This window comes from Leucopleurus acutus, assembly GCF_964270905.1.
Source record: "Leucopleurus acutus genome assembly, chromosome: 6".
NCBI classification, from domain to species: Eukaryota; Metazoa; Chordata; class Mammalia; order Artiodactyla; family Delphinidae; genus Leucopleurus; species Leucopleurus acutus.
This window is the reverse complement of record NC_139149.1, coordinates 109,086,061-109,108,139: the sequence shown is the minus strand read 5'-3', so window position 1 is coordinate 109,108,139 and position 22,079 is coordinate 109,086,061. Positions and strand designations below refer to the sequence as shown.

The window sequence follows — 22,079 nt, the reverse complement described above, 5'->3', positions numbered from 1 at the left end:
CTGACAGCTCTAGAACTGCCCAAAATTTAGGGAATTAAAAGGGTTTGACACTGACATTAAACTTCTGAAGCAGGGTGGGGCCTTTGAGTTTTGCTAGGCTTATAGAAGTAGGGAGAAGTCAGGCCATTTCTGTAGCTATTGCTGAAAAGGTAACAGAGCATCTTATTTCAGAATTTGCAGTATTCAGATTGCCAGGAAAAGAAAGCTATTGTTTAGTAAATACCTCAATTAAGCTTGTCTTCCTAAATGGATGGAAAGCAGTACTGATGTGTATATTTGTCAAGGCCTTTGATTTCATCCTTTTATTGCTTCTCAGCACGTTCCTGTTTATATGTCTCTTCAACTAGTCTACCATGTAATGCCATTTGTAATAGTTTAGTCTATGCCCTTTTCCAGTCAGAGTGATTGCCCCATTAATAGACAGAAAACCTTTGAAAGAGGTTAGTAAGAGGCAATCAATTTCATGTCTTTCGTATTGATAGAAATGACTATATTTATTGCAGGAAACAAATTCGCTTAGACACTACTGAATTATAAGCAATCTAGTAGGACCTAGACGTAGTAAATGTTTTATTTGACAGATTTTACTTTAAAAATAAAACAGTCCGCTGCCAGGTATGAAAAAAGTGTGAAGTGAAACAGACGTGAACCATTTTAGTTTGAGATTCTGCCTCGAAAATGGTCTGTGAGTGACATATGGTGGTTTTATAAACACGAGGTAAACCAATGGCAGACAGAAAAGCTCTTTAATACTAATTAAGTAAGCCTGCAAGTAATTACCCAAGTGTACACTGAAATATTGCCTTTGAAAATGGACAGAATATTTGATTTTGCTCCTTTGATTTAGTCGATGACTATAGCAATGCTAGGAATTTTAAAAAAATATATATATATATATCACTTTTTACATTTATCTAAGCAAATGGAGGTATATATTTAAAGTTTTCTTTTTCTCATTTTCACACTTGTAAGAAAGATTGCCTCAATTTGAAGTATCCTTTCTTCAGCTTCGATGTGATATCTTTAAGAGGTGTACCCGTTTTGTATTGACTCATACACACGCTTTAAAATCACACAAAGATGGCTTTGTTTGTGTAACTTCTACTAAAAAGCTATTTCTTGTAAGTGGGTCTTTGGACCACAGTGATATCAGCCCATGTTCTGGTTTGTTAGTTTAAACTAGGCTTTCTCTGAGGGGGTCAAGGATGCCCCCAAATGTTGGGTGTAGCAGCGTCAGGAGCCCCAGGTCACGGTTTTCATTATGGGGGAAGGACGGATGGACTGGAGCAGATGTGAGCTTCCCTCGGGGACCATTTCCCAGGGGAGATTATTTCAGGACTGGACTCACCCCAGACATCACAACTGTCATTCCTTAGGGGGCCCTGATGTTCTCCCTCAGCATTTCAATCCCTCCCAGAAGCATTTCCAGGGATTTGGAAAGAGGAGTACATTTTCATAATTGACTCAGGCTAGGCACACGTCTGTGACCTAGAACTATCCAGAAAACAGTCAAATGCCCAGGCTTACACAATCAAACACTTGGCTACAAAAAGAAAAGAACCATAAACTGTGAGTTCTTTGGCTTTCCGGAGTTTCAGAAAAACAAATAAGAAGATCCAGCTGACTAAATCCAAAACAAAATATATTTCTTTAGTAAAATCAGGAGCCCAAGTTCGTTTTTCCGATAGACTTCAAAAGGTTTATTCAGATATGGGAATCAGCTTCAGATAATGAATTCAAAAGATTAAAGGAGATTCTTTTTACCGGTGCCATTTCTTTTTCTTTTTTAACTTTACTTAAGTAAAGGATCCCTTGTCTGGAATTCTGGGAGAGTTCTGCACTTTATACAAACAGCCAGTTGGGCTGCATTGCAGGAGATCATGACCCCAGCCTTAGATCTTTGCTGAGCTGGAGAAGTGACGGGGGACAGAGCCGCTGGGGCAGCTAGCCTGGCTCACTGCCGCTTTTCTTCATCTCCTTAGGTGAAGAGTGTGACATCGACATCAATGAATGTGACAGTAACCCCTGCCATCACGCCGGTACCTGCCTGGACCAGCCCAATGGTTATACATGCCACTGCCCACGTGGCTGGGTGGGAGCAAACTGCGAAATCCGTGAGTATTCTGCTGCTCAGCCTCTGTGACTTACCGTTACATTTTCATTCAATGAGAAGAGGATGCGCCAGCCCCACAGCACTCACAGGTGAGGCAGTGAGGCCCAAGGGGTACCCTGAACCCCGCCGTGCCTCCCGGATCCCAGTTGAGGACCTTGGCTCACTGTGTTATGCTGCTTCCCTCCTTCCTGAGTCTGAATCCAGCCTTTCCACCAGGATGAGAATGTGCAGATGTCATCCAGAGTTCGCGGCTGCTAAGACAGCCAAAAATGTGCTTAGCAGAGAAGCATTAGAATCGCATCAGAAAAGAGAGTCTTTGTGTTGAAAGCATTAAAAAAAAACCACACAGAATGTAAATTCACTTTGCATTTTTTGTCTTCAAGTGTCTTCAAACGTATTAGGTTCCATCAATTGCCTGGAGAAAAGTTCCGTGAGGATGAGCGCATGAAAGAAACTCTGAAAAATACTTTGAGCTGCTTAGAGCGAGGTGTTCTCTACAGATGGACTCACAGAAGTTTGACAGTGTCAGGATCAGAATTTTATATATTAAAATCATGTATCTGCTAGGACTGAGGTGAAAATGAGAACTGCCCTGGAATTGGGTTTTCATTGTTTTGTAAATCGCTAAAAGCTCAGCGTTGAAGTGTGTTTTCTTCCCATTTAAATTAGTCAGGGTCGTTGGGTTTGGCTGTGTCACCAAATCTCCCTCCTGGGCCCTCTCGCCCACTCTCTTACTCTTCATCAGGCAAAGACAGCTCATCTGCTGTGTGAGTTTGGAAGGAGACAGCTCAGTATACACAGCCCTGTCTGTCTGCGTCTTGGGCTGCCTCTACTCCTCCACGCTGTGCATGTTTCAAGAACAGGCCCCTCACTGGTGGTCCAGCACCGCCTGTGACTGCACGGGCTTGTCTAATTCTTGGTGTGTGTCTCAAGTGGGGCAAGGCCAGTAACAGGAAACCTTCTTATCCACAAATACGGACCATATTCTTCAGCATCAACTTGACCAGTAATGAAGGTGTTGTTTGGGCTCCTGTCTGCTCACTCTTTGTCTTTCATCTTGGCTCAGGACTTGAGAGAGGAAGAGAGTAATTCCTTTTAGGTCTCCCGCTCGTCCTTTCCAAATACCCCTATCCAGAAAGGTTTTAGGACCAACTGAAACACTCTATTGTTGAAGAAAGGGAAGGAAAGGGATTCCAGTGGTACAGATGCTCAGGGCTGTGAACTGATGCAGGATGTTAAGACTAAAGTAGGTATAGGATGTTAAGTCCAGTTGGTGATATCAGTTGGTGGGAAGGATCCCAGATTTGGGCCACCAGGACCTCGGTTCTCGCCCTGGCTGTGGCACTTACGGTGTGGCTGCATTTAGGTGTGCTGAGTCTCCGTGTACTTATCCATAAAATAGGACGAGTTTTCGTTATAAAATTTGATAATTCTGTGAAATGACGAGTTTCACGCCTTGGGGCAGAGGAATATCTATGTATAATTTTAAAATCCTCCGTGTGAAGAAGTCAGGAACACAAAGGATGCCCTTAAGAAGTTTTGAAGTAAAATCTTATAACTATAAAAAAATCTAGCTTTACTTCCTTCTGGTGATGGATAAGATAGGCAAAAGATATACAAGGATGGAATAATAAGGACAAAAGTTGGCTTCATGGTCTAGCTCCGTCATGGACAAATGTACCTCAGCCTTGTCTTCCTCACTTGTAAAATGGTGATAGAAAAGTTGCCGTGAGGCTTAACGGAGGCAAATTTGTGCAGATCTGTGCTATGCAGTAGGCACTAAATAAGTGTTAGCTGCTGCTTCTCTTTCCTTCTGCGCCACTGCAGCCCTTATACTATGAGCTACTCCTGGCAAACACTAGCCTTTGGCACTTGTCAGAGGGCACAGGCCGCTCTGAGCAGCTGGGTATGATGGGACCCATCACACATCCCAGCACACACCTGGGTTCTCTGTTCGCCCAGAGTAGCACTTGCCGTTTGATGATCTCATTTGCACCCCTCCATTCAGCCAAAGGTGTCAGAATAAATGTCATCACAGATTAGGCTCTACTGGGTCCCCATGTTGGATGCTTCCATCCTTGACCTGAGCATAAGAATGGAGACTAAGCATATAAGGTTTGCGATAACACACAGGTGGAGCTGGTGGCCAGTGCCAGGTAAAATGGATCTGAATCAATGGAATGGATTCAAAGCAGAAGTGGAAGCAGGGTTTGGACTGTCAGTGGGCAGAGAAGATATAAGAGGTCTCCTGTCCTGTATGAGCCATGGGACCTATGGTCTCTGAGGTTTCTTTCTAACCCTGAGCATCTGTGATCTTCTGAAGTGGCTAGAAACCAAGAGAAGGGTGCCTGAATGACACAAGGTCAGGTTGGTAAGTCTCAGCAGGAAAGCTCAGGTGAAGCAGAGAAGAGGGAGAACCGTGGCCCCTGCAGCTCCATAGCGTGGCAGGCTCCGAGTTGTCAAAGGCAGTGGTGGGGCTTCCCACCAGCCTGACCTCTGCTTCCTGAGGCCATTCACCTGCCCTCCTTTCTTGTTCACTACACGTTAGTCACATTGTCCTCCTTTCCCTTCTTTGAGCAGGTCCCATTCATTCCTGCCATCAGGGCCTTTGCCTGCGCTGTTCCCCATGCCTGGAGCTCTCTTCCTTGCGATCTTAGCACAGCTGTCTCCTTCTCAGCTTTTAGGTCTCAGCTTGAACGTCACCTTCTCAGATGCCTTCCCTGACCCCCTGTATTTGTTTCCTACTGCGGCTGCAACGAATTACCACAGATTTCATGGCTTGAAACATAACATGACTGTCTTCCTTCTGGAGTTCCTAAAGAACCTTCTTCTTTGCCTTCTCCAGCTTCTAGAGGCTGCCTACCTTCCTTGGCTCGTGGCCCCTTCCTCCATCTTCAAAGCCACAATCACGTCTCTCTGACTCCTGCTTCCATTGTCACATTTCCTTCTCCAGATCTCTCATATCCGTCTTGCACTTATAAGGACTCCTGTGACTACTTTGGGCCCATGAAGGTCATTTAGGATAACCTATCCATCTCAAGACCGTCAGCTTAATCGCATCTGCAGAGTTCCTTTTGCCGTGTAAGGTAGCATAATCAGAGATGCTGGGGAATAGTGTGTGTTCATCTTTGGGAGACCATTATTTGGCCTACCATAGCACCTTATCAGCAGTGTGCCATGACTCCCCTTTGTTCTTAAAAATTGTAACATTTGGAGATGATTTAGCATTACTCTTTTTCTGTTACAGCATCATCCCAATCATTGTAATAAGTATTCGCATAAACATAACTTAAACTGATTAAAGGGGCAGCATTTGGTGAATAGAATGGGTGCTGCTCTTAAGAACAGGGATCTGGGTTGGTCCTGCCACCCAACCAATCACCAGGCAGGAGGAAGGTCATTTTATCTCTCTGGAGCTCAGTCTCTTCATCCATAAAATGAAGGATTAAATAAAATGGTTAGTTTTCTTCCTTCCAGCCCTAGCACTGTTGGATTCACCCTCAAAGTAGTGTCCTACTCTGCCAGAGAGCACAGTTATAATAAGGCAGGCATTTCCTATTGCCTTTTCCCTACAAAACACCATAGGATGTTTCCTATTGCACGTGGAAAAGAGAAATTCAGAAATTCATAGACTACGTGTGTGATACACGCAAACACACACTGAGAGTTCGTGCCGATTCCAGGGAAGGAAGGGCTCTGCACGTGGAAATGACTCTACTTTGTCATCAGGCAACACTAGATTCAGAAACCTCAATGGGATTTGCATGCAAATTAACACCATTTTAGTGGTTCCATGGCTCGCATTCCTAACGTTTACCCTAATAATGGATCGTTTTTAGAAATTTGCCCTTTAGAGTTATTATCTGGTCCCCAATCAGTAATAAGAAGCAGAAATCTAGCAGACCACACATATTTATCAAAACCATCAAAAACATAGATCCAGAACTATCCTAAAAGGATCATGAGAGTAGCTATGATGTGTTTTTTGTTTGTTTGTTTGTTGTTTGTTTTTTTGCGGTATGTGGGCCTCTCACTGTTGTGGTCTCTCCTGTTGCGGAGCACAGGCTCCGGATGCGCAGGCTCGGCGGCCATGGCTCACGGGCCCAGCCGCTCCGCGGCATGTGGGATCTTCCCGGACCGGGGCACGAACCCATGTCCTCTGCATCAGCAGGCAGACTCTCAACCACTGCGCCACCAGGGAAGCCCAGCTATGATGTTTTATACATATTCTGACACAAATGCAAACCCTAAGTTCTAGAAACTAACAAAACAAGCCTGCTGAAGTTTTAATTCTGACACTTGTTCTTAACCACTTTTGGACTGATCAAAAAATTTGGGGAGGATTTTAATAAAACTTCTGCCTTCCTAAAATCGAAGTCTAAAATTCAAAATTCTTATAATTCTCTACATAGTGGAATGTTTTGTATCATTTGTGTTGGAGCTTTAAGGTCTATACAGTTAGGGTTACAGACAGTCCTGCTGACTGAGAGTTGGCTAGTTCTATATACTGAGCAGTTGAATCTATGGTTAAACTATTGAATTAATGACATTCTGCAGTTGAGAAATAGGGGAACAGGGCATCTTAGATTTATGCATTCAATGAATAACCAAGGCCCTCTTATTGTCAGACGTTAAGCATAGTGCCCAGGATATAAAGATTAATGAAACAGCTCTTGCCTTCTCCTCATCCAAGGGTGGGTCTTCATATGTGACAGGAGTTGCTGTGAGACTTCGTGCAGGTAGCTCCAGGAACCCAGGGAAGGAGCAAAGTTGGATATCTGGGGCTGCTTCTTCCCAAAATGCATGGAATTTAATAATGCTTGAAGAAGCCCATCGAACAGTTATGTTATATGAGCAGTCCTTATCGTACAAATAGATTCGGATCTTTTGTTCTCATTTTTGTGTAAACCAGGATTTTTAAAAAACAAAACTAATTTGGGATTAACATACACACACTTCTGTATATAAAATAGATAACCAACAAGGACCTACTTTATAGCACAGGGAACTATACTCAATATTTTATAATAAGCTATAAGGGAAAAGAATCTGAAAAAGAATATATATGTACATATATATATATACACACACACATATATATATACATAAAACTGAATCACTGTGCTGTATACGTGAAACTAACACAACATTGTAAATCAATTATACTTCAATAAAAAAGAAAACAAACAAAATAAAATTAATTAATCTTCCTCCCCATGGAGACTCCCCACTTCACTCCCCACTTCCCATTTATTATAAACTGTTACCCATTTGTTGTGGATTCTTCCAGATGCTTTCAGTCACTGTATAAAGTCCCATTTTCTCCCGTACAAATGGGGCTATTCTGTACATACTGTTCAGCATCTTGCTTTTATGCTTAGTAATATGTCTTGAGTGTTTATCCATGTTGGCTTATGCAGATCTTCCTCAATTTTTTTAACACCAGACAGTATTTCCATTTTTTAGATGCTCTATAATTTATTTAATCATACCCCTATTGATAGATAACTCATTTTCAGGTTTTTGGTATTAAAAACAACAGTAGAGTGAAAATTCTTATATATTCTTGTGTGAGAATATCAGTAGGATAAATTCTTGAAAATGGAATAGTCAAATTAAGGGGTTCTTGAATTTTTCATGAGCATTTATTTATATATTGGCTCTTTGCCAATAAAACTTTTCCTCTTGGAAGCAATGGTGTTGGGGGTTGAAGTTGACTCGCAAGTCCCACTTAATCCACAATTACCTTACTAAATACTTTGAACACCAAGGCTGCATCCTCCACTGACCTCTTGGGAAGCGATCGTGGCTAGATGTGGGGAAGCAGCCTGATCACGGGAAGGACATTACTGTGGACTTGTGCGGTCCTGGTTTTGAATCCCAGCTCAGGTAGTTACTCCTGGTAAACGAGAGCTCTGAGCCACAGGCCTTGATAAATGGGGTAATACCTGTGAATAACATAGTGCAGTACAGTGCCTGGTTCACAGTAAGTGCTCAGTAAATGGTTGCCTTAATTGCTATCATCAGTTGTCACCCTCTGAGCAGTGAGCAGCCTCTGGGTGTCTATTCAAAGTGAAATTTCCCCTCCTCTGATGGAATATTGATAAATTAGATGTTTTTGAGATAACTGCTGATTTTCTAAACATACTATTTTAGGATAACAGGCATTCTGTAGATGTGTAGTTTTATTGATGTAATTAGACCTTGACTTTTCTGTTGCAAGGTAGATACAGGTATCCCATGAGGGGAATCTTCATCCCCCCTTCCTGAAGGGTTCGGATGGGTGCATATAGCAGAGAGCAGTGTTTCTCAGGCCTTTTGACCGCAACCCACAGTAAGAAATATATTTTGCATTTTGATGCGGCGCATAGCACACAGTTTCTCTCCCACACACACAAAACATGAAGTAGTTCTTACTTTATGAGTGTGACACGCTTTTATATGGTTTTCTAAACTTTTTTTTCTAATGCAGTCTGGCCCCTATTGGTTTCCACATTGTGCAGTATGGAAGACATTACTTATTAAGTGTTTAGAGCCAAAGTGTGTGGTTCAGATTCAGGTTCTGCCACTTATTACATGTGGAAACCTGGGCAAGATTCTTTTCCCTTATAGGTTATTAAAAAATATTGAGTATAGTTCCCTGTAGTATACAGTAGGTCCTTGTTGGTTATCTATTTTATGTATAGCAGTGTGTATATGTTAATTCCAAATGAGTTTTATTTTTTAAAAATCCTAGTTTATGCCAGAATGAGAAGCAAAGAACCAAATCTATTTGTACAATAAGGACTGCTCATATAACATAACTGTTTTGATGGGTTTCTTCAAGCATTATTAAATTCCATGCATTTTGGGAAGAAGCAACCCAAGACAACCAACTTTGCTCCTTCCCTGGCTTCTTTGGAGTCCCAGCTGCTTCTTGTATAAAAGGGAGATAGTAACAATGTCCACTGTGGAGCATCGTATGAGGAGTAAAGGACCTAACACACTTAGAATAGTGTTCAGCACACATTGAACTCTCAATAACCGTTTGCTTTTATTAACCAAAATGCTGAACAAAATAATACAACTGTCTATTTGATGTCGCCCCTTGGATGTCTTAAAGGCACTTCCAGTTCAGCATGTACAAAACAAAAGTCATGAGCTTCCACTCAAACCTGGTTGTCTTGCCATGTCCCCTGCTTGCCTCCGGTACTTCATCCATCCAGGGATACAAGCCAAAGGCCAAGAAATTTGACACTACCTTTGTCTCTCCTCACTGGCCTCTACAAGCTGCATAGTCTGGTGAATTCCACCCCTAACTCACACCCACATTCCTTCCCCTCTCTGTCTCCACCCCTCTCACGCAGGCCAAACCACCACCAGCTCCGCCAGAGGCCGCAGTAGCCTCTGACCTGGCTTCTACCCTAGCCCCTCAAACCCTTTCTTCATATACAGCCAGAAGCAACCTTTCTTTTCTTTTTGCTTCCTTTCTTTCTTTTTAATTTTCCAAAAGTATTTTACCTTTTCATTATTTAAAAAACTTTTTCATTGTGGTAAAATACACATAACTATCTTAACCATTTTAAGTGTAAGTACGTTTATATTGTGTACAGTATTTAAGTACATTTATATTGCAACCATCACCACCATCTTTCCTCAGAATTCTTTTCATCTTGCAAGACAAACTCTACACCCATTCAACAGTGACTGCCCATGTTTCCACCCCATCTCGCCCAGCCACCTCCCTCCCTCCCTCCCTCCCTCCCTCCCTCCCTCCCTCCCTCCCTTCCTCCCTTCCTTCCATCACCTGACCCCCTCCCCAGCCTCTGGTAACCACCATTCTACTGTCTGGGGGGTTTTTTCCTATATGTTGCACATATAAGTGACATCATGCAATATGTATCTTTCTGTGTCTGGTCTATTTCACTCAGCAGAATGTCCTCCAGTTCATCTATGTGGTTGTAAATGGAAGAGACATCTTTTCAAAGTGCAAATCTGAACCCTCAGACCCTCCCTGCAACCACTGTTTCCATCCTTGCCCACACCAAGTTGCTATTAAAGTACATCAGTGGGGCTTCCCTGGTGGCGCAGTGGTTGGGAGTCCACCTGCTGATGCAGGGGACACAGGTTCGTGCCCCGGTCAGGGAAGATCCCACATGCCGCGGAGCAGCTGGGCCCGTGAGCCATGGCTGCTGAGCCTGCGCATCCGGAGCCTGTGCTCCGCAACGGGAGAGACCCCAACAGTGAGAGGCCCGCGTACCGCAAAAAAATAAATAAAATAAAATACATCAATGACTAAAGAGCAAAGGCCACACTCTTGCCTATGGGACTGGGAGGGCTGCCCCTACACTGTGGGGAGGTGCCCCGTCTTCACTCAGACAGTCTCTGCCTTGCTGCCTTGAGCGGCCACCCTGTCCTCCTTCCAGCTCCTCACTCTGCTTTCCACCTCCTCCCAGGTCTTTGCCTGGGACAGCCTTCACTTTGCTCTTCTCCATCCCTGGTGACTATGCACTCACCCTTAGAGCCACACTTGCTGCGGACCCCCATCACAAAAGCTCTCCCGATTCCCCAGTTAGATGGCGAATCCCTCGTCCCCTCGCGAAGCAGTGCCGCTCTGGTCCCTCGTGGCTTAGCACACTTTTCTCTCAGTTTCCCCTTGCTTCTTATCCCAGGCACTCAGCACCGCGCTCAGCATATAGTAGGTGCTTACTGATAACTGGTTCAGTGACGGGATCGCTAGGAGGGAGGCGAGCTGTGCCTTCCATTCCCCCCGCTTCTGCATCTTCTGAAGATTAATGAGAGTGTTAACTTTTTTCAGTCTCGTTGACTGTTTTGATTGTCCACCGAACTTTTAGCTACAGAAAACATAAAGAAATTTGAAATCCCGCCTCACAGTTATTCTAGGCCGCAGATGGTTCAAAAATTATCTAGCTAGCTAAGTGACATCTACTCAAAACTAAGATGTCACTAAGTGGCATCTACTCAAAACAGACTTTCATTCCTTTACTTTCAGACTCTTTTTAAGTCTGAAAAAGACTTAAAAAGTAGGTGGACAAATTAGTCTAGCTAGATTCACGTGGGTAAATGAAAAAACAGATGTGGGAAATGTATTTTAGAATTAAATGTGTCTATCGAATGAGGTCTCTTTGGTGGAGTGGAGGTGGTCGGTGGGTCTCGTTTTATCCTCAGCTTGGCCGCTGACTACCTGCTTTACCTTGAGCAAAGGCTCCGAGTCCAGCCCCTACGTAGCTCCTATTTTCGTACCGATTGAAATGTTAAAGGCGAAAGCACTTTAGAAGATACAAACCCTCAAACAGATTGAGTTTAAACCGAAATGCAAATGCTCCCTGAGACCCAGAAGTGCGACATTTTTTCCCTGAACAGTTGGTGTGCCTGCGTTCCTGGTCACGCACGTGCCGAGACTGGTGAGGTCATCCCTTCCAGCGCGCTCTGGTGCATGATTTTTCTCCGAGCCCTGCCGCAGCCACTATAGTAAATGATCCGGGCACTGGGACTCCCTGTATGCGGCAGAGCGATGGCTTATGGACCGGGAGACGGCAGCTGCAGCCACCTGCTGCAGATACATTTGCTGCCTCGCAGACCCTGTGTTGGATTTATTCAGATCCAGCTTGCCTCCCAATCCACCTAGCGTGCAAAGCAGCCACATCACTTATCAGTCAACTTTCAGATGACAATAGGGTGGAAGAAGCAAAGGGCAGGGGCAGGGAGGAGAAACAGAGGTTCAGGAGAAATTTTGAGAAAGTTTTCCCGAAAGTCCAAACAGCTTGGAGTTCAGAGTTTGGGGAAATAGAGCAGATGGTCAGAAATGCAAGCAATTTAGGCAGCCTATGAGGCCTGGGGCGGTGTGCCGAGCACGTAACCTAGTACAGTTGGTTTTCTGCTTCAGTGGCCATGTGCGATTGTGCACTGGCTGTCTATACACAATCAGTGTGACGTGTAAGCTATTTACACGAAGGTGTGATTGACCATAGGAACTCATCAAGAACTTGTGTGGCTGCCGCACGATCGGATCTGAGCGCTCCCCCGAGCTGGAGTAGAAACAGGATTGGCTGCCCTCGTGACAGTGCTCAGTGAGTGTTACAGCACACCCTGTGAGTGCTGGACTCTGGCCTACGACTGAATTTTTCAGAGAATGTTGAAATACTTGGAAATCGAGTGAGTCATGCTTCTCTTTCAGCCAGAAAGATGACTTGTCTCTCTCCATGTGCACCAGGTTACTGCCAGATGAAAGGGTTGCCAATCTGGGACTGAGTCTTGGTTTCACGAAACACTCCCCCTCTTCCGCTGCGGCCGTTAACTTGCAGTGATTTATGTCGTTCCGTCTGCCTGTGTGTGCGTTGGCTGTACGGGCTTTGTCATCAGGGAGGCAGGCTCGAGTGGCAACACCAGACTTCGAGGGCCTTGGTGTAAAACTCAGGAGCCAGAAGATCTGGACACGCACTCAGAAGTCACTTCATTCATCCCGTTCTTCTCAAACTCTCAGGAACCAGCCAGGCTCAGGGCATGGGTCAGTTTTCCATTAGGCTTCTAGGAAAAAGGTCTGCACACTCGGATCCTTGTTTGGGTGTTTACCTGTGCTCTTGTGCAGATCGTAACGTTTCAAGGGAAAGAATAGCTGATTCTGAGACTCCAGTGTCACTGAAGATGTCGCTAAGATGAGAGTGTGAGGACCCAGAGGTGACAAATACTCTCGCCTAAAGTGGGACAGTGGAAACAGGCCTGAGGATTTCACAGGAAGACAGGCCCATTCCCACCCACCCCTGAATCCCATTTCCAAGCACCCAGAGTCCTAAGGTGGAAATCATGGCCTGGAGGTGATGGTGGTGGAGGTGGCGGTGTGAGTGAAGTAGAGAAGGCATCCTCTTTGCCAAGTTCAGTTTCTCTTTGATCTTATCTAGCCCTTTTTAATCTCCACAGCTTCCTTTCAAATCCTGGTCACATCATCTGAACCATTCCATTTGTATGCAGGTCTGTAAACGGGACATAATTAGACACTCTTGACCTGTGCCAGATACAGCGATTATGTCCATCCATCCACTTTTTTCATGCCCATCCAGGTTGGTGGGTTTTTTTGTTTTTTTTTTGTTTTTTGCGGTACACGGGCCTCTCACTGCTGTGGCCTCTCCCGTTGCGGAGCACAGGCTCCGGACACGCAGGCTCAGCAGCCACGGCTCACGGGCCCAGCCGCTCCGCGGCATGTGGGATCTTCCCGGACCGGGGCACGAACCCGTGTCCCTTGCATCGGCAGGCGGACTCTCAACCACTGCGCCACCAGGGAAGCCCAGGTTGGTGTTTTTTGAATGGGCACAGGGCAATGCCCGACAATCCTCAGCTCAGAGTGTGTGCCTCAGAGGATAGGGTCCTCCTCCTCTGCATCCTTCCCTCTTCCACCACTGCAGCTGCTCCTCCTTAGGGACCACCCACCATGAGCCCAGCAGTGGACTTTCTTACTTTTCTTTACACGTTTTCTAACTTAACGCTCACAGCAAGCTTATAGGGTATATGTTGCAATTATCTTCTTATAACGGAAGAAATTGAGGCTCAGGGAGGTCAAGTAAACCTTGCAGCTGGGATTGGAAGCAAGGTCAGTGTGGTCCCAAGGCTCACACCCCTTCTGCTAGTTATGCTGGAAGATAATCCCATGGGTGTTTTCTTCAAATGACTTATTGCTTACTTTTTAATTATTACAAACGGACTGCATTCTTCTCTCTTTTTTTTTTTTGGTTGGAAAAGACTGAGATGTGTAAAGAAGGAAATAAAAATCCCACGCAGGCCTGCTTTTCAGAGATCACTGTCGTTAGCACACTGCTGTGTGAGGCAGAGGCTAAGAACTTGGACCCAAACTTGCCAACATGCTCACCCGGGAAGTGACGTCAGCTTCCTAGACATTGTCTGTAAAGTGGGGAGAAGGAATAATGTATCTTCCGGGGGTTATGCTGATTAAATGAGATGTTTTCAAAAAGCTTAGCATAGTAAGAAAACAACAAATGTTCATCATTGGTATCACTCCATCCTGAGCTTTTCAGTAAGGTAGACGTTGGAAGCTCATATGTGATTGTACTCTACAACTAGGTTCTGTTTGGTAACACTTTTTTTTTTTTTTATTCTTTTGCTATTTGGTGAATATCTCTCCGTCTCACTAAGAGTTGAATATTTAGGTTGTTTCCCATTTTTCCACTTTTACGAATTGTGTTGTCTGTTGGTGGGGTAGAGAGAGACTATGGGGTTGAGAGACTCTAGCTATATCTATAACATTTTATTTCTTAAAAAAAAAAAAACCTTTAAAAATATAAAGCAAAGAAGGTCAAATAGGAACATTTATTAACTTTGAGTGGTGAGTACATGGGTGTCTGTGCTATTTTCTGAACTTTTTTCTAAATGTGTGATAGTTGATAATCTAACATTTAAAAATTGTGCTGCTGAGATGAAGATCCTTGCACCCAGGGCTTTATGCATTTATAGGACCATTTCCTCAGCATATATTCGGAACATTGAAATTTCTGGGTCAAAGGAAACTCCATGCAGTCCGCACAGGGGCTGTGTATCCATTCACACAGTCCCCATTTCTGTACCCCTGTCAACTGTGGTTATCAAAATTTAAAAATAATATTTGGGAACTGATATAGGAATTGCATTTTTAAAAATAATTATGAAGCTAAAGAATTTTCTACGTATTTCCTTGGTGAATTCATTTTTATATTCTTTGTGCACTTTTCTATGGCATGTTCCTGTTTTTTCTTAATGATTTGTAAGAGGTCCGTATACAGTAAGGCCTTTGGTCTGGATTATCCATAGAAAACAATTCTTCCCAGCTTGGACAGCCCTTATATTTTAGGTTCCCGATGTGAGGACAAGAAAGTCCTTCCCATTCAAAAGGCCTCAACTCATCCGCAGCCGTTTGCTTATTTCCGCCTTCAGACATCCAGTGGAAGTCCGGGCACATGGCGGAGAGCCTCACCAACATGCCCCGGCACTCCCTCTACATCATCATCGGCGCCCTCTGCGTCGCCTTCATCCTGATGCTCGTCATCCTGATTGTGGGGATTTGCCGCATCAGCCGCATCGAGTACCAGGGCTCTTCCAGGCCGGCCTACGAGGAGTTCTACAACTGCCGCAGCATCGACAGCGAGTTCAGCAGTGCCATCGCCTCCATCCGGCATGCCAGGTGGGCGGCGGGAGGAGGCGGAAGGGAGGTGCTGCTCTCACATGTGCATCCTCAGTATCAGGGTTATATTATGAACAGGACTTTACATCCCCAAGGAGGGTTTCAAAGAATAAAACATAAGTTCAAGGTAGTGTTGGGGGACCGGACAATTAGGCTGTTTCATAAGCAAACCCCTTTACTTTGCTGCTGGCTTTCTGTTTTCGTTGAATGCATTCATTCATTTTGTGTTTATCTCTGTTATACATACCTGACTCTTCATCACTGTGTGTGAAACATTTTTTTTTATAGTTTATGATCTCAATTTATTTTTTGTTTCATGCCTTATTATGCTGAAATGACTGCATCTCCCATAAGAAGTCTAAAATATAATACTGCTGGAGTTGCTTCATTTCATGACTTAACAATACCTTCAAGAACCCAAACTCCCTCTATTTCTCCATGTCATCATAATTGGCTTCTTGATATGGTCTCTTATACGTGTTCACTTCTTTATCACTACATTACTACCTAGACAACAATGTCTAGGAGTCGTGAAACATTTTTTGATGATTTTTGGGGGGGATATGTTTAGCTGTGTTGCTCTTCTAACGGTCAGTGTGAGCATAAATTACCCATTTGATTTAAGGGCTTATTTAAAGAAAGTCAAATGATGGTCATTCGGCTGTTAGAGTTCGTATTGTATAAAATAGTGTCCTCTCCTGGAGGAAAGGCTCCTGTAGAGACAGGAATTAGTGTGGTATCATAGAAAGAGCGTGAGTCTGGGTGTTGGAGCGACATCGTTAAGCCTGACTGCTCCATTACCTGACTGTATTTTATTTTAATTAATTAAATTATTGATTTATTTATTTTTGGCTGCTTTGGTTCTTAGTTGCTGCATGTGGGCTTTCTCTAGTTGCGGCAAGCAGGGGCTACTCTTCGTTGCGGTGCACAGGCTTCTCATTGTGGTGGCTTCTCTTGTTGCGGACCACGGGCTCCAGGCGCAAAGGCTTCAGTAGTTGTGGCCCATGGGCTCAGTAGTTGTGGCTCGCGGGCTCTAGAGCGCAGGCTCAGTAGTTGTGGCGCATGGGCTTAGTTGCTCCGTGGCATGTGGGATCTTCCCGGACCAGGGCTCAAACCCGTGTCCCCTGCATTGGCAGGCGGATTCTTAACCACTGCGCCACCAGGGAAGTCCCTGACTGTATTTTAAACCGATGATTTAACCTTCCACAAATACAGTTCCCTCAACTGTGGGAAGGGAGAACTACCTCCTTAAAGAGTTATGACAATCAAATTAAATTACAAATATTTAAAGATTGTATAAACAGATAACACCACATTTACTTCTCCAAATCTGTTACAACACGGAAAAAATCAGTTCATCTAATTTTGTTGAGTTTTGCAAGGAGTGTTTACTAAAAAGATAATAGTGATATTGTGTATTAAAAGCATCATCTTTTCCTGCAGTTGGTAGAACAATCTGAAGCACACAGTTCAGAAAGTGAGTGTGCTGTAGCAAAAAGGGGACTGAGCTTGATGTCTCAAGATTGAGCCTCCAGGGGACTATTACTTGCATCATCTTTGTTGGGACGTTGTGATTGATATTGTTCAAGACACAAGCAGATCCGAATTCTGCTTGAGTGGCATAGAAGCTCAGAGGTTCAGAAAGTTAGTTTTCTTCCAAAGGAAACCCGCAAACCTAAGACTTAGGTCTTAGAGTGAGTCCAGGGGAAACAAAAACCAGAACCTGGCTTCCAAGGAGAGGAGCCAGTGGATGAGAGAAGTTGGGAGATATAGAGCATCTGCCCCAAAGCCCAGGGAAGCTTCTTCGTGGGAGCTGCACTAGCCTTACTTCTGTAACTTTGGGGGAGAAGAGAGAGTTAACCCTCTTCCAGGTCAAGCCCTACAGATGAGCCTCGTTGTGGGAGCCTTTGTTTAAGAGTCAACAACTCAGCAACACAGCTTCCAGGAAACATTGAGGTGAATCCCTGCAATCTCATCTTAATTGCTTATTTGACTCTTTCCTCTTGAGTAGACAGCAGTGAGTTTTATTACTGTATCTCCAGTGGGTCCTGGCACATGGTAGACGTCACTATAATTTGAGGTCTGAAATGAATGGATGATCTCGGTGAGGGGTTGGGATAGGATGTCTTGACCTGCCTGAGAAGTAGATTCATCCCAGGGCACCAGCTTTGTAAGTGGTACCAGCCTGCCAGGGGTATTTGGAGTATCTTGAAAACATTGGATGAGAGGTAGAGGATGTAAAAAGAAAAGGAGAGTAGACAAATTCATTTGTTTCTCAAAAGTCTTCCTGAAGGGGCTTAGTTCACCAGGAAAGAGCAGACTCCATAGCTCTATACGGGGATGTATTGGGAGCCCCAAGAAATCAGATTCCCTCCACACTCCCCTACCCTGGAGGAATCTCTGACTAAGGTCCTTTTGCATTCAAGAGGAAGAAGAGTATTTTATCTCAGCCCTGGAATAAGTTAAGATAGGTTCTTCTGGGCTTCCTGCTTATATAGCCCACTGAAAAGATACTTAACTGAATACTCTTGGAAGGAAAGAATAAATTTGAAAGCATTTATAAACCTGGTTCTTATTCGGTACTGATTTTTATCAAAAATATTTACTGCAGAATTCCTAACCAGCGAGCTCCTGCATGCACCAGTGACTGCAGATAAAACCATTGATGTTAATACAGTGCCTTCCCAAATATCTGAGGACATTCCTGTCTAAAAGTTTATTCGTCTATGACCTGTGGCTTCTACAGCATGGTTCTCCAGAGGCCCTGGCTGGATCTCTGGCTGGTTGGCCCTTTTGCCCCTTTTCCTGGAGACCCTGGAAAGGCATTGACGAAAACTGAGTCCTTTTTGCAATTCCCCTCTTCCTAGTTTTGAGCATCAGCCTGTAGCTAACATGCATTTCATGGCCTGTCTCCCTGCCACTAGCCTGGAGGTGACATTGGATCAGAATGACTGCAGCCGAGCAGCTACACAGGATGAATCCTGACTGGGTCATCTGTGACGTTCCCTAGTGACCCGGGAAGTGTCTGGTGATTCTGACGTCAGCAGTCAGCTGGTGCTGGTGCTGGGTTGAGAAGGGAGCCCCCTCCTTTCCTATGTTCTGCAGCTGCTTTGCTTACACTCAGGCTGCAAAGACTTTGTGACAGACTGGCAGGAGTGAAGCCACAGCTCTGTAAGTTCTGCATCTGAGGTCACACTTTACCTGCTGATTGCGTACTGCTCTACCAGCTATAAGTGCCCGATCACAGAAAACAAACAAACAAAAAGAGAGCTGGGAAAGGACAGAGTCGCTTTTTCTCAAACAGCATCTCCCGATGTGGGCCTTTTTAAAGCTCACATCCACCTGCCGTTCCTGGGGGTATTGTTTAGCTGTTGACTTCCAGGGGAATATGAGCTAGAAGAGTGTACATACTTTGACCTCCCTCATAACTGGTTTCAGTTTCTTTTGTTTCTTTAGTAAAATAAGGCGCACAAGACTGGTCACCAACTATGACGTTTGAGCTGTCAGTGACATTGATACCACGGCTGCACAACTGCTGTTAGTGCTTCTAGGATGGTTCACACAGCCAGACACGATGCTAAATCCTTTGCAGAGAGACTGTGGGTGACCCCTATCAATGGTCTTCATCAATGGCCTGTGAAACATTTTAGACTTTGTGGGCCGTATGGCCTCTGGGTCTTTGTGACCAGCTCTGCCTTTGTTGTGTGAAAGCACCAGAGGCATTATGAATGGGCACAAACTGTGTTCCAATAAAATTTTATTTAAAAAACAAGCAACAGGCTATTACTAGCTTGCAGACTATAGTTTGCTAATCCAAGGTCTACATTTTCATTTTCCCTAGCTTCCAATTTTTTTTTTTAAGCAATTAAGATGTCCCTTTAGGGTAAGGAAAAACAGTGCATTGTTTAAAAAAAGAACAGTTGCATAAAAACTCCTGCCGTAACATAGGCAAGCTCTGACATTGGTTTAGTGCCTGAGAGTTTAAAATGGAATTCTGTAGGTATTAGCTTATTCCTTAACATCCACCCAATTCTGAGACACTAAGGAAGTATAAAAAGCTGTCAGCGTTGGAAATTTAAGTATGAATGCACATTTGTTTTGCACTAACTCTGAGATCACTACTCTGATAGGTGTGGGAGATGGAAGGAGAGTCTTACTTCATTGCACATCTTAGCTTCCAAATAGCAGATGCTGCACTTTGGGTGGGGATTTCTGTGTCTCACCTCAGGAATTTGGAGGCTTCTCAGGAGCTGGTTAGGTCATAGTGCAAGGAATCCAGCTCCAGTTGTGCTGGGGGTGTTAGTCGTACTTTCACCAGGTACCCTTGCACCAGTGTTACGCTTTGCGATCCAGGCTGAGTTTCCCATGCAGACACAAAGCAATGCGTGTCGTCCTTCAGTTGACTGTGTGTGTGTGCGGTGGACGCGTGGCAGCTCTTGAGTGCCTTCAGCTCTTGCTTTGTTGTGCTCCGTGGATCTGGAACGCTCATCCTCCAACCTGCCTTGTCAGTGTCCAGCTGCACGACAGCAATGTAAGGTCACGGCCCTTCGAACTGCAGCTTGTGGACGGATTGCACAACATGGAGGCATTCAACTTTCTAGATTTGGAGGAAACAGATTATTCTTCAAACTGGAATCATATAAAAAATAAAATGGGTATTGTAAGCCTGTATTCAACTTATTACGTTGCTTGGCTTTTTCCTGCTGGCTAACCGATTGATTCACAGGCTGCATAGGATGCGACGACACTCCCATTGGAGTTCCTGCAGGAAAGCGTCCCGTGGTTACCATGTTTGGATACAGAGAGCTTTACACTGGGATTTCCTGATTTTTTTAATTAATTAAGTTAATATTATTGGTGGCATATTGTTGCCGGTGTATCTAGCTATTTTATGAGAAATAGGTTGTCAAAATGCTTCCTCCTTTAAGTAACCTCCGAAATCTTCAGACTTGGGAGAAAGTGTTAAGAGCCCGTTGGCTTTTATATTGTTGCCCTTTTCCTCTTCTCAGATTGTGCAGACCTCAGTCAGTTTAGATACACAGACCTCAGGCTGGAGTCCAATCCACATTTATGCCCACACAACTCCGGACCTTCGGTGAGGCTAACATGTTAGACATAATTTCATTGAAGACTTTTTAATAGTGCCTCAGGAGCTGTGGCTTCTCGGTGGCAGAATGCTTTAACTCTTTATCTTTGCACTTTGCTGGGTGCCTATCTGGCATGATTTGTGCCTTTGCAACTCCGGAAGGCCAATAAATCTTGAGTGAATCGGAATACAAGATTGATGAATGTTTAAAAATAAGAGATCATATGAAGAAGGCAACGTTTTCTCACTTCCCACTTGATTCTACTTCTCATCTCTGTATGTGAGAAGACAGACTTTCCAAGATATAAAAAGAAGAGATAGAAAGGTGGGGAGATGGGATTAAAGCCATGGGAAATAAGCCCGGAGAAGTCCTTGGGGGCCCATCCTGGCAATCCTTTCAAAATTTGAGATTCTTTTAAAATTTCTTTTTTAATAGGCTCCATTGGACTTGAAACAGTTAAAAGATGTTGTTTATAAAAGGGAGGAGGGGTGGCGGGCTAGTGGGGAAGATTGTTTAAATCCTATTGCCCTCCAGGGGCCTTTAGGGAAGGTGAGGTCTTGAAAGGGAAGAGACCACCCAGAAGTTGAATTGGCTTTATTTGAAGAATCGCCGTTTTAACACTGGTTTGGTGGGAAGTCCTGAAATTGGATTTTGACGCTCCTGGCTTCTGCGCTTCAGTCCTGCTGTCAAGGGGTTTTTTGATATATACAAGCCTGTTGGGACAATGGCTTTGTGCTCAGAGAAGAAAGGATGGCCTGTGTGTACATGGGCGTTGGGGAGTGATAGGTGGATGCCATGGGATGGGCGGTGCCCGCACAGATTGTAGACTAACACCTTGTTATTTGAAGTCATTTCCTCTCTCTGCCTTTCTCTGTCCTGGGACCTCAGGTGGCCTCTGAGCCCTCACAGCCCTCCTGCAAGTCCCAGGGGAGAGGCTGTACACAGTGCAGAGAAGCCCACCCTGCCACTCTGCATTCCAGGCACTAGAGTGGACGTCAAATAAACTTGCCTCTCCAAATCGCTCTGGGTCTGAGAAGAAGACAAATCGATACATGTTTTCTGGAAACCTATTGTAGAGCCGTCACGCCTGACTGCTCTTCCAAGATTTAACCGACAAGCTTCGCTATTAATTTGGACTCTACGTTCTGTGAAATCCAATTTTTGCCCTCCCACGCCAAAGGCTAATATTTATACTCATTCAATGTTAATATCAAGAAGTCTTAAATTTCTGTACTAGCTAGAGAGGATATCTGAGAGTACTTTTATAGTTCCATTTGATCCTTGAAGATAAGTTATTGTCACCAATTACCTTTAACAGGACTTGAGAGCCAACAGTTCTCTAACCAGAGTCCTCCCTCCCTGTGATTTCAGGTTTGGAAAGAAATCCCGGCCTGCGATGTATGATGTGACCCCCATCGCCTATGAGGATTACAGCCCCGATGACAAGCCCTTGGTCACACTGATTAAAACAAAAGATTTGTAATCTTTTGGGGGATTATTTTTCAAAAAGATGGGCTACTACATTCATTTAACTATTTTTAAGAAAATGAAAAGCTTAAGAAATTTAAAACGTTCGCTGCTCAAGAGTTCTCGGTAGAATATTTAAGAACTAATTTTCTGCAGCTTTTGGTTTGAAAAAAATATTTTAAAAACGGAATTTGCGGCATCCATTAGACTACATTTTAACATACTTGCAGCTCTCTAAACTATATGC

At 44.2% G+C, this 22,079-nt stretch overlaps 1 protein-coding gene across 1 annotated transcript in view; it reads left to right on the top strand.

The window, feature by feature from the left end:
- Window positions 1-21,848, top strand: part of DNER (delta/notch like EGF repeat containing) — a gene marked incomplete at both ends in the record, with an annotated part of 323,548 nt that extends 301,700 nt beyond the window's left edge. The window contains 3 exons of the mRNA XM_082841200.1: window positions 1,983-2,114; window positions 15,032-15,278; window positions 21,737-21,848. Coding sequence (XP_082697326.1) covers window positions 1,983-2,114; window positions 15,032-15,278; window positions 21,737-21,848 — 491 coding nt within the window. The remainder of the gene's footprint in view (window positions 1-1,982; window positions 2,115-15,031; window positions 15,279-21,736) is intronic.
- Between the last annotated feature and the right edge of the window lie 231 nt (window positions 21,849-22,079).